The 8,491-nt window shown below is 40.7% G+C and overlaps 2 protein-coding genes across 2 annotated transcripts; one reads left to right on the top strand and one right to left on the bottom strand.

Annotated features, from left to right (window-relative positions):
- The first annotated feature begins 259 nt into the window (after window positions 1-259).
- Window positions 260-5,246, top strand: badb (BCL2 associated agonist of cell death b). The gene is made up of 4 exons (XM_056369419.1): window positions 260-418; window positions 1,115-1,267; window positions 1,847-2,067; window positions 2,332-5,246. Exons 2-4 carry the CDS (start codon window positions 1,123-1,125, stop codon window positions 2,467-2,469), a joined length of 504 nt encoding a protein of 167 aa, XP_056225394.1. The 5' UTR covers window positions 260-418; window positions 1,115-1,122; the 3' UTR covers window positions 2,470-5,246.
- A 76-nt stretch (window positions 5,247-5,322) lies between these two features.
- Window positions 5,323-8,480, bottom strand: zgc:101765 (uncharacterized protein LOC450036 homolog). Its single transcript, XM_056369418.1, has 6 exons — window positions 8,300-8,480; window positions 7,280-7,574; window positions 6,749-6,894; window positions 6,368-6,507; window positions 6,060-6,218; window positions 5,323-5,929 (listed from the first exon to the last, which is right to left on the bottom strand). Exons 2-6 carry the CDS (start codon window positions 7,528-7,530, stop codon window positions 5,750-5,752), a joined length of 876 nt encoding a protein of 291 aa, XP_056225393.1. The 5' UTR covers window positions 7,531-7,574; window positions 8,300-8,480; the 3' UTR covers window positions 5,323-5,749.
- Window positions 8,481-8,491: the final 11 nt, after the last annotated feature.

Here is an 8,491-nt window from a genome sequence, read left to right as displayed (position 1 = left end):
TTGGATACAGTGAATGTACCTTTATGTAAGTATAATGTTGGAAGCAGGACATAAACTTCTAATGCAGTATTATCAATCTGTGGTGGTCTGAATCGCACCTCCAACAGAAATCAAAACATATAGAAATAATATTTGGTTGACGTACATGTATGTCAAGTCTGAAATCCTGCTGCCCCTCTACCAAGCACATTACGGTAAACCGGTAAGACAAACAAAGCCCCAGCCCAGTCCTAGCTCGCAACAGTGACGTCAGCGCGCAGCGGCGATACAGTGACGCGCGGCGATTGGGTGAGCGCGGAGCTAAACTGTATGTACAGTAAAAAGACAAGACACCGACAATAATAACAACAGCTGCGGCCGCATGAGGCTAACTAAAGACACACTCGCACTTTTCGGGCTCACACGGTAAAGATTTCGGGTAAGGAAACATGTCCATAATCTTTATTTTCACATTCGGTGTTAGCCAAGACAGCCCCGCAGCAGCTGCCGCCCTGTAGGAAGTTTCTTTTGTCCTCTTCAGTCAACAACAACACAACAAGCGAGTCAGTTGTGTTGACCGGAGAAGAAGGTGTGCTGGCTGCTTTAGTAGCAGTGCAACAACAAGTCGATAGTGATATCAAATACGAGTCTGTGTTGTCAAAACAAATCGGTTTAACTCGCAGGTTGCTACACTGTGAATACCTTTGGACTGGGTAATATCAGGGACAGCATAATGAAATAGATAGCCTGCTGGGTGTGTTAGATAGGGGCAGCACCAGCGATACAACGGATGATGCCATTTTATGATTCTTGAATAATTAGCTTATGTGCGGTTTGACAGTAAATCAGTAGCACAGTTGTCATATAGCCCGTTTTTTGCATCTTACTTCATGGTAAGTTCCTTTTTATAGAGATGTATTGGAACTGATGTTGTTTTGGTCATCATTTTTATAAACAACATGCTTCATGTCTGTTTTTCTAGTTCTCCCAGACTGGTCAACACTACTACTAACCAACTGTGGTGTTAATAACATTGAAACTCATTAACATTGACTTGTGTACAGTATGTGCATCAATGTATGGACCTTTGTCTGGAGGTTTTAGTGAATTCCTGTTTAAAATCTTCCCTCTCCAGATGTCACAATGGCTGCAAACTTCACCATTTCAGACAGTGAGTCAGAGCCATCGGAGGAGGTAGACGAAGGAGAAATGAGCCAATCACTAACTGGGCAAGAGCAGGAGCTTTCTCAACGCCACACCCTCACCTTGCCTGAACTCCGAGGGGCAGGTAGGAACACTGAGTTGAGAAGGACTCCAAGTACTTATTGCTTCATTACTTGGTGTACTTTTCTTAGCATTTAGATTAATCAAAACTGGTCCCATCTTTATTTTCTGCCCCAGTTTCTTTTTCTGTAATAGCTGCTGCTGTGTGGATCCTAGTGTTGCACAAAATGAATCATTGCATCAAACCAAAGCAGCAGGCATTCATCACTTCCTCCAATTTTTCTGCTTTTTTTCCCACATTTTGGTCATGCCTCTTCTTGGCTTTGTCTCTTAGGACTCACTTTGCAGAAATTTGAAATCTGACTGTTCTCACATATGTTTTACTGGAGTGTACTTTGGCACTTTAAAATGAGATCCCGTTGTTAGTTGAAATGTAAGCTCTATTCAATGCAGTAAAGACAGATGTTATTTGTATTTTATCCGCAGAGTTTGATGTTTTTGAATGCACCATTCTAATGATGGGTGGTGATAGGTTATTACTAGGAATTCCTCTGTTCCTGCTTTATTTCCCTATTGCTCCCATTCCTGGTGCTTTATGTTGATCTAATCCCAACCCGTTACCTTTCTCTCTCTCCCAACGTAGCGACCGGTCGAACGAGGCTGAACTCAGAGTCCCACACTTCCACTGTCTCCAGAGATGAGGAGTTCCAGGCCAGGGGGGAGGAGGAAGCTGGCACGCCCACCGAAGGAGCTCCATTCAGGGGACGGTCCAAGTCAGCTCCCCCTGCACTGTGGGCGGCGAAGAAATACGGCCAGAAGCTCAGAAGGATGAGCGATGAATTTGACAGCCTGCTAGACAAAGGGGTGAGAAGGAGGGGTCAGGGGATGGAGGAAGGGTTTAAAAGCATTAAAAAAAAAAGAGAGATCACAGATTGTCTAGTTTCAGGTTATTTGGCATGCTTGGATGTTGGTAGTAAAGGAAAAGGATCGGGTTATGCCAGGAGGTTCTGTGTGCTGGGATGACCTAATTCCAATTGGGAAAACAGGAACCAAAACTTGCCTTTGCGCAGTTGAACTGATTGCTTTTTTTTTTTTTTTTAAACATAACACTGTCTTTATTTCGTGCAGGAGATGAGGAAGGTGAAAAGCGCTGGGACAGCCAAACAGATGCACCACTCTAAAAGCTGGTGGAGCTACCTCTTTAGTCACCAGGAGACAGAAGGAGAAAACAACCACCATGAAAACCACACTCACCGCACTGAGTAGGCACCGAGAGCGGAAATAAGGGTGACGGAGGGATCGATGGGAGCGAGAAGAAAGAAATGGGGAAGCCGAGAGAACAACTGTGATGAGAACAATGAGACCTGCTCTGAGCGGGAAGGTTGGTTTGATCAAACAGAGAAAGAACCAAACATAAAGGCATGGCTAACACTGAGGTCCAAGCCTCTAGCCTTGTCATTTTTACACATCATTGGTAACTACGTTTATATAAATATTTTGTTTTTTTTTTGGTTGTTATGGAAACACTGTAGGGCACTGTGAAATGGTGAGAGTTTTGGCCATCCCTGTCCCATAAAATAGGATACAAGGATGGACCAAGAAGCGAGAGATGATCTCTTTAAAACACAATGAAAGAATATAATAAGGGGATTTAAAATGTGACCACTCAGTTAACAGATGCTTATCATTTCAGTTGTCTCTCACATCAACACTATGCAATATACTGTAGATGGAGAGATAAATGTACTGGAAACGAAACACCTGTCTATTTCGGCCACCTTGAATGCTGTTACAACTTCCTTCCTTCCTCATTTTCTTGAGGAAATCACAGAAGTCAGTGTGTTGCTAATGTTTGCTTTGCTCCAAATGTTTGAGCTTAAATTGCACAAACTCACGGAGTATTGTGTGCCAAAATAATCTTCAGGCAACAGAGGAGAGAGAGTATAAAAAAAGGAAGGATTTTTTAAAGTATTCAATTTGGGGCTTTTATCCAGCTTCCTGTTCTGCTACCTGCAGGCCAGTACCATTGAAACCACTGTACTCGACTATCATTAACTGCTTTATATCTCAAATTTATCAAAAGAACAATCTTGTACAAGGACAATCTCTGACGATGCAGAAATAATATCTTTTGTACAACTTCAGGGTTAGATTATATCTGAAGAAAATGACATAAACATACATATTAAAAAAAAAGCACAAACCAATATGAATCTATGTTTTTAAAGCCTTGGATGAGCAAAAAGTAAAACAGACTTTGTAATTTTTATGTGTAAATATTTTGTTAATATTTTATCAAATGGCATTGAATGGGGTTATAAGCAACATGGTTTAGCCAGAATTAAATTTTACGAGTTCCTATTTTACAAGGTTACCATGCTATTTAATAAGTGGACAACCTAGCAATAGGCAGTGTACAATCCATGGCTGTTGTGGTAAATGTTATGTGGATATTTAAAGATGTGGGGATGGGGATGGACTAACTGCTGTACAAGGAGCCAACACACTAGCCTTTGGCCCCATTTACTCAGCACCTGGCACATGCAGAGGATGGATTTAGAGAGTCCACACAGGTGGAAATTACTAAAAAGGATTTCAACTTGATTTTTCCAAACTACTCACAGAGGTCGCTTGGGAAAATCAGTTCTCAGTCCTGTCAAGTTTATATACACGTTTGTTTAAATGTGTCCTTAATCTGCATTGAGGTGTGAATAAAATGGGATCTCAATCTATCAGGCCGGAGGTGTAGGAGTGCTGATCTAATTCTAGATTTGCTATTTATGTTATATTCAGGCTTTTGAAGATTGCTTGGCACATACTTTACACAATATGACTTTTATGGAAGTTATTATTATTCATATTAAATTGTTATAAACTAAGATCGGCACTTCTCCTCAGCTTGGTGAATATGATTAGGCTAGTTGTGATTTGTTTATCAATATGTGATTATTGGAAAATTGTAAAAGGTTTGTTCTACTTGTGTCTTATACTCTTCCTCTCGGTTGAGTTGTGAAGTGCTCGGGTGTGCAGGTCGAGGGCTGCGTTTGTATTGTCTGTAAACAAAACTTTATTGCATCTTTTTTATAGCTTTTGCTAAACCTGGCTTAGGACAATTTTGAATCAGAATTCCAGACAATCTGAATGACACCACCCTTTTCTAAGTCTACCATGTGTTTTGTAACATGATTGCATTGACTGAAATGTTTTGGCAACCCTTTAAAAATGAACTAGTATCTGGTATAAACCTCCTGACATAATTAATACAGTTAGACTATGCTGTAAAATTTAAAGAGTGACTCCAGTGTTTTATGATATCAGACATCAACAGGGAAATCAGGAATGAGTGTTTAAGTAATTGTGCTGCCACAACAAATAGTGCTTTACATTTTAACAGGTCACTCCTAGTAGATCTACCTATCCTATGGCACAAGTAGAGTTGAGTCAGCTGGCAGGGAATATGTGCATGGTGTTGTGAGCTTGGGATCAGATATGAATGCTTTACTCTCTCTTGAAAATATCGTTCAGCTAGAATTTAAAAGAGTATAATATTGTTATGAACTGCCTTGAACATGCTGTAACCTGTGATGTGACACCGCATAGCCAGCCTTGTGTGTTTACCCAATTACCGCCTTAAACTTTACAGCTCGCTGTCACAGATTACGCTCAAGAAGAAGCACAATAATGCCGAGGTGCGTACGCTGTCACAACTGCAAGAAAGAACGTTAACACTGCTAAGAAAGATTTTGGCTTGAAATGCTGTTTCAGTAGAAGTCATATGACCAGTAATGGTTTTTTGACTTTTAAACATTTGTGACAGTGAACACACCCCAGAGGAAAAACCTGCCTGGGCACCTGGAGTTTTGCAACCATCCTTAGTATTACTTGAATCTGGAGATGTGTGTGGAGAAAATTTAATTTTAATATTTCCTTTTTTTTTTTTGTTAAGTTCCTTTTCATTTTTTAATGACTTTTGTAAATGTATTTTCTCTACAGCTGTCAAACTTCTGGTATACGCTGTGCTGAATAAATAATTTTAAGAGTGGTTTTAAAGTGAATCTCTTGTGTAATTCTTCAAAATGCTCCAGTACAGAGGAATCCTTGAAAAGTTTTAAGTCATAGTTTGTTCATTGCAAATTGTGGTAATTTATTATCAGTTCAAATGGAAAAGCCATAACAATAATTTGTATTATGAAACAGCATGAAGCAACAGACTGAAAAATATGGAACAGGTCTTGTAAAGATGGCACACTGACAGATTTGTAAACAGAAAAATACTGTTTGGGCGTTAGACAGCAAACCTAAACCTAGCTACTGCCTTCATGGCTCTAAGTGTTTCATGGCATATGGGGCACAATCAACAAGGCAACCAATTGGCCAGTGTTCTAGATGTTAACTGAAGTCTCAGATAACTCATTACATACATCTACCTGAATCCTCAACACATTAACCCAGTGTATTTGTTGTGTGAGATTGAATTAACTAAGCCGCATGTGTCAAAGCTGCAGCATTAAAAAAAATTCCACCATGGAAGACAACTAGTGATCCATCAAGCCACTTCTGAGGGATCCCAGCAGTACTTGTGCCCACAGTCTAAGGCTGACAGTCTGTCCATGTCTGTGTCACTCAGTGTGAAGTCAAAAAGTCTGGCGTTGTCCTTTATTCTGTCTGGATTTGAGGACTTGGGGAGCACTGGGACACCCTGCTGCACAGCCCAGCGCAGCAGGACCTGGAGGTGAACAGAAAACTTAAATGTTTTCCGAGTGTTGTGCACATTTTTATTTATTTATTTTGAACACTGAATAAGTGAGGCTGGCCAAAATAAGGCATAAATCCAAATGCTTTGTATATGTGTTTACCTGTGCAGGTGTGCGTTCACAGTTCTTTGCCAACTCCATAACCACTGGATCAGTAACCAGTTCTCCTTTCCCTAAAGAGGAGTAGGCTTGGAAACACACTCTGTACTGCTCACACACACTCCTCAGCTCTGTCTGGCATAGCCGTGGGTGAAATTCTACCTGAAGAAAAAAGCACACACACTGTCTGCATTAGCTTTTTCAAAGACCAAGTGCACAAAACTCTTTTTTTTTGCATTTGTGTACAGTTTTATATAATATATGTTCAACTCCCTATGTATCTATCCCTCTCTCACTCTCCTGCATTATACCTGTAGCACTGCAGGAGGGATTTTGCAGCTCTGTACCAGTTCTCTCATGTGTGCTGGTGTGTAGTTGGACACTCCTATGGCCCTCAGCTTCCCCTGGGCATGCAGCTCCTCCAGTGTGGCCCAACTCTGAGCTCGGTTGCCTGGGAATCAAATATTAATCACAATGTCATCATCACTGTTATACAAACACATTGTAGAGGAGGAATGTGAGAAGGCAGCTTGAATCTTATCTCTTAACTTGTGGAGCATTTATTTATAGAACACTCAACATCTGGCCAAAGCAAAGAGTTCGTTTGTAAAATAAATGTACTTACATTCCATGCATATGCACACCAATTTTTTGGTGCATTAAGGAAAACTTGATTTATCTGAATTCTTTACCTGGGTTGCGTTGATCAGCCACTACCAGACCCTGCATGCCAGGCCAGTGGATCAGATAGAGGTCAATGTAATCCAAGTCCAGCTGCGACAGGCTGGTGAGGGCTCCTTCCAAGGCTTTCTCGCCCTGATCCTTTGGGCCCAGCTTGCTGCATTGGGCAGAGAAAGTAAAGCTGTTGGGGGGAAGAATTTGCATGTATACTGTGCCACTAAGAGTCAAACATGAACTTCAGCACCTCCATGTGGTTTCTGAGAAAAAAATCATGTGATGTGGGTATGACACCCCAGCCCCTACAGGCATGCATTGTTCATTTTACTCAGCTCTAACAGTCGATAAAGAAAAAATGTTTAGGTACATTACAGAAAAAACAGTCCATTGTTATGTTCATCTTCCAGCTTCATTCAAAATAACATGCATTTTCAAAGAGGTGCTGGAACAAAATACTCTGCCTTATGTACTGTAATGCTCCAAAGATCAAATATTTAAGAATAATCAGTGCTCTTTCAGAAGGCATATAAGCCCATATACATCACCTGGTTATGAATACATCCTCTCTACTCAAGCCATATTTGGGCAGGAGCTCTCTCAGGGCTCGACCCAACTCAGCTTCATTCTTGTAAACGGCTGCACTGTCAAAGGCACGGTAACCAGCAGCCAAGGCAGCATCCACAGCCCGGTAGACATCCTCAGGACCACACAACTTGTAGGTTCCCAAACCCAGAAGGGGCATTTGAACCCCCGTATTTAGTAGTACGGAAGGGTTGGGGGGAGATGAGGAGGACATCCCGTCTGAAAGGCACCTATTCTCTGTCTTAAGTCTATCCAAAACTGTTAAAAAGGGGGGAGAGAGTTGAGTGAATCAGAATCAGGAAACGTTATTGACTCCTGCAGGAAAATTGTTTTTTGAGAAATCAATGACCGATTTCCATGAATATGGTTTGGGACTGGGTGGACATGTTGACAGGTTGCACAGATTTCTGTAGGTTTTCCATTACCCTTCTCCTCGGGATCATTACAGAGGAAGGTAGATATTGGTAGCAATTGAGTACTTTGGTGCGTCAATGTGCAGTGTTAATGTTCAAATGTGTTACAAAGATGCAGTGTTAACAAGATGGGGCAGGAAGTACAATGTTATGGAATATGGAACGTAACATGTTTCATTTATAGAACTTTGGTCGTCACAATGAAGCACAAACATTGTTACAACAATGCAGCTTTAGGACAGAACGCCACAACGTAATAAATAATATATGCAAATGCAAATATTGAAGTTTTAGAACATTAGAACGTCGCACAAACACTGCAGTACTTGAACGCTGGAACGTCACAGTGTTGTGGAAAGACATAGAACTTTACATTACAATGAAGCCCAAACATTGTTACGGTGAACTTCACAATGATGCAGTTTCAGAAAGTGACGTTATTTTCGCAAATGGCGTTCTATAATATTGCACTGATAAAACTTTGTAACGTCACATTGCACTATAAACATTGTTATAGTGATGCTGTTTAAGAAAATGTACATGTTACTTTATATGAAAACTAGCACTCACCTTGTGGGTCCGAGTTGAATTCTTTTTAAGACGTAGGCTACATAAGGAAACACATGTTAATGAAAGTAAAATGTAATGAGTTAAAAATAAATGTAACCTTAACTAACTTTAACTGTTGTATAACGATGACTATTTACAATTCCTGGCTTCTACCACACGTGGTTAGTCAGCTGAGAGTCATGTGACAGTTTG

The sequence above is a fragment of the Seriola aureovittata genome, chromosome 23 (assembly GCF_021018895.1).
Source record: "Seriola aureovittata isolate HTS-2021-v1 ecotype China chromosome 23, ASM2101889v1, whole genome shotgun sequence".
In the NCBI taxonomy this organism is placed as follows: domain Eukaryota; kingdom Metazoa; phylum Chordata; class Actinopteri; order Carangiformes; family Carangidae; genus Seriola; species Seriola aureovittata.
The sequence above is the reverse complement of the archived record's forward strand: the minus strand, read 5'-3'. Positions and strand labels throughout refer to the sequence as shown.

Coding starts and splice junctions, on each gene's coding strand:
- badb (XM_056369419.1), top strand. CDS start 1,123: ATGGCTGCAAACTTCACCATTTCAGACAGTGAGTCAGAGCCATCGGAG. Junction 1,268..1,846: donor GCCTGAACTCCGAGGGGCAG/GTAGGAACACTG, acceptor CTCCCAACGTAG/CGACCGGTCGAACGAGGCTG. Junction 2,068..2,331: donor ACAGCCTGCTAGACAAAGGG/GTGAGAAGGAGG, acceptor TATTTCGTGCAG/GAGATGAGGAAGGTGAAAAG.
- zgc:101765 (XM_056369418.1), bottom strand. CDS start 7,530: ATGTCCTCCTCATCTCCCCCCAACCCTTCCGTACTACTAAATACGGGG. Junction 6,895..7,279: donor GAGGATGTATTCATAACCAG/GTGATGTATATG, acceptor TGCCCAATGCAG/CAAGCTGGGCCCAAAGGATC. Junction 5,930..6,059: donor GTGAACGCACACCTGCACAG/GTAAACACATAT, acceptor GTTCACCTCCAG/GTCCTGCTGCGCTGGGCTGT.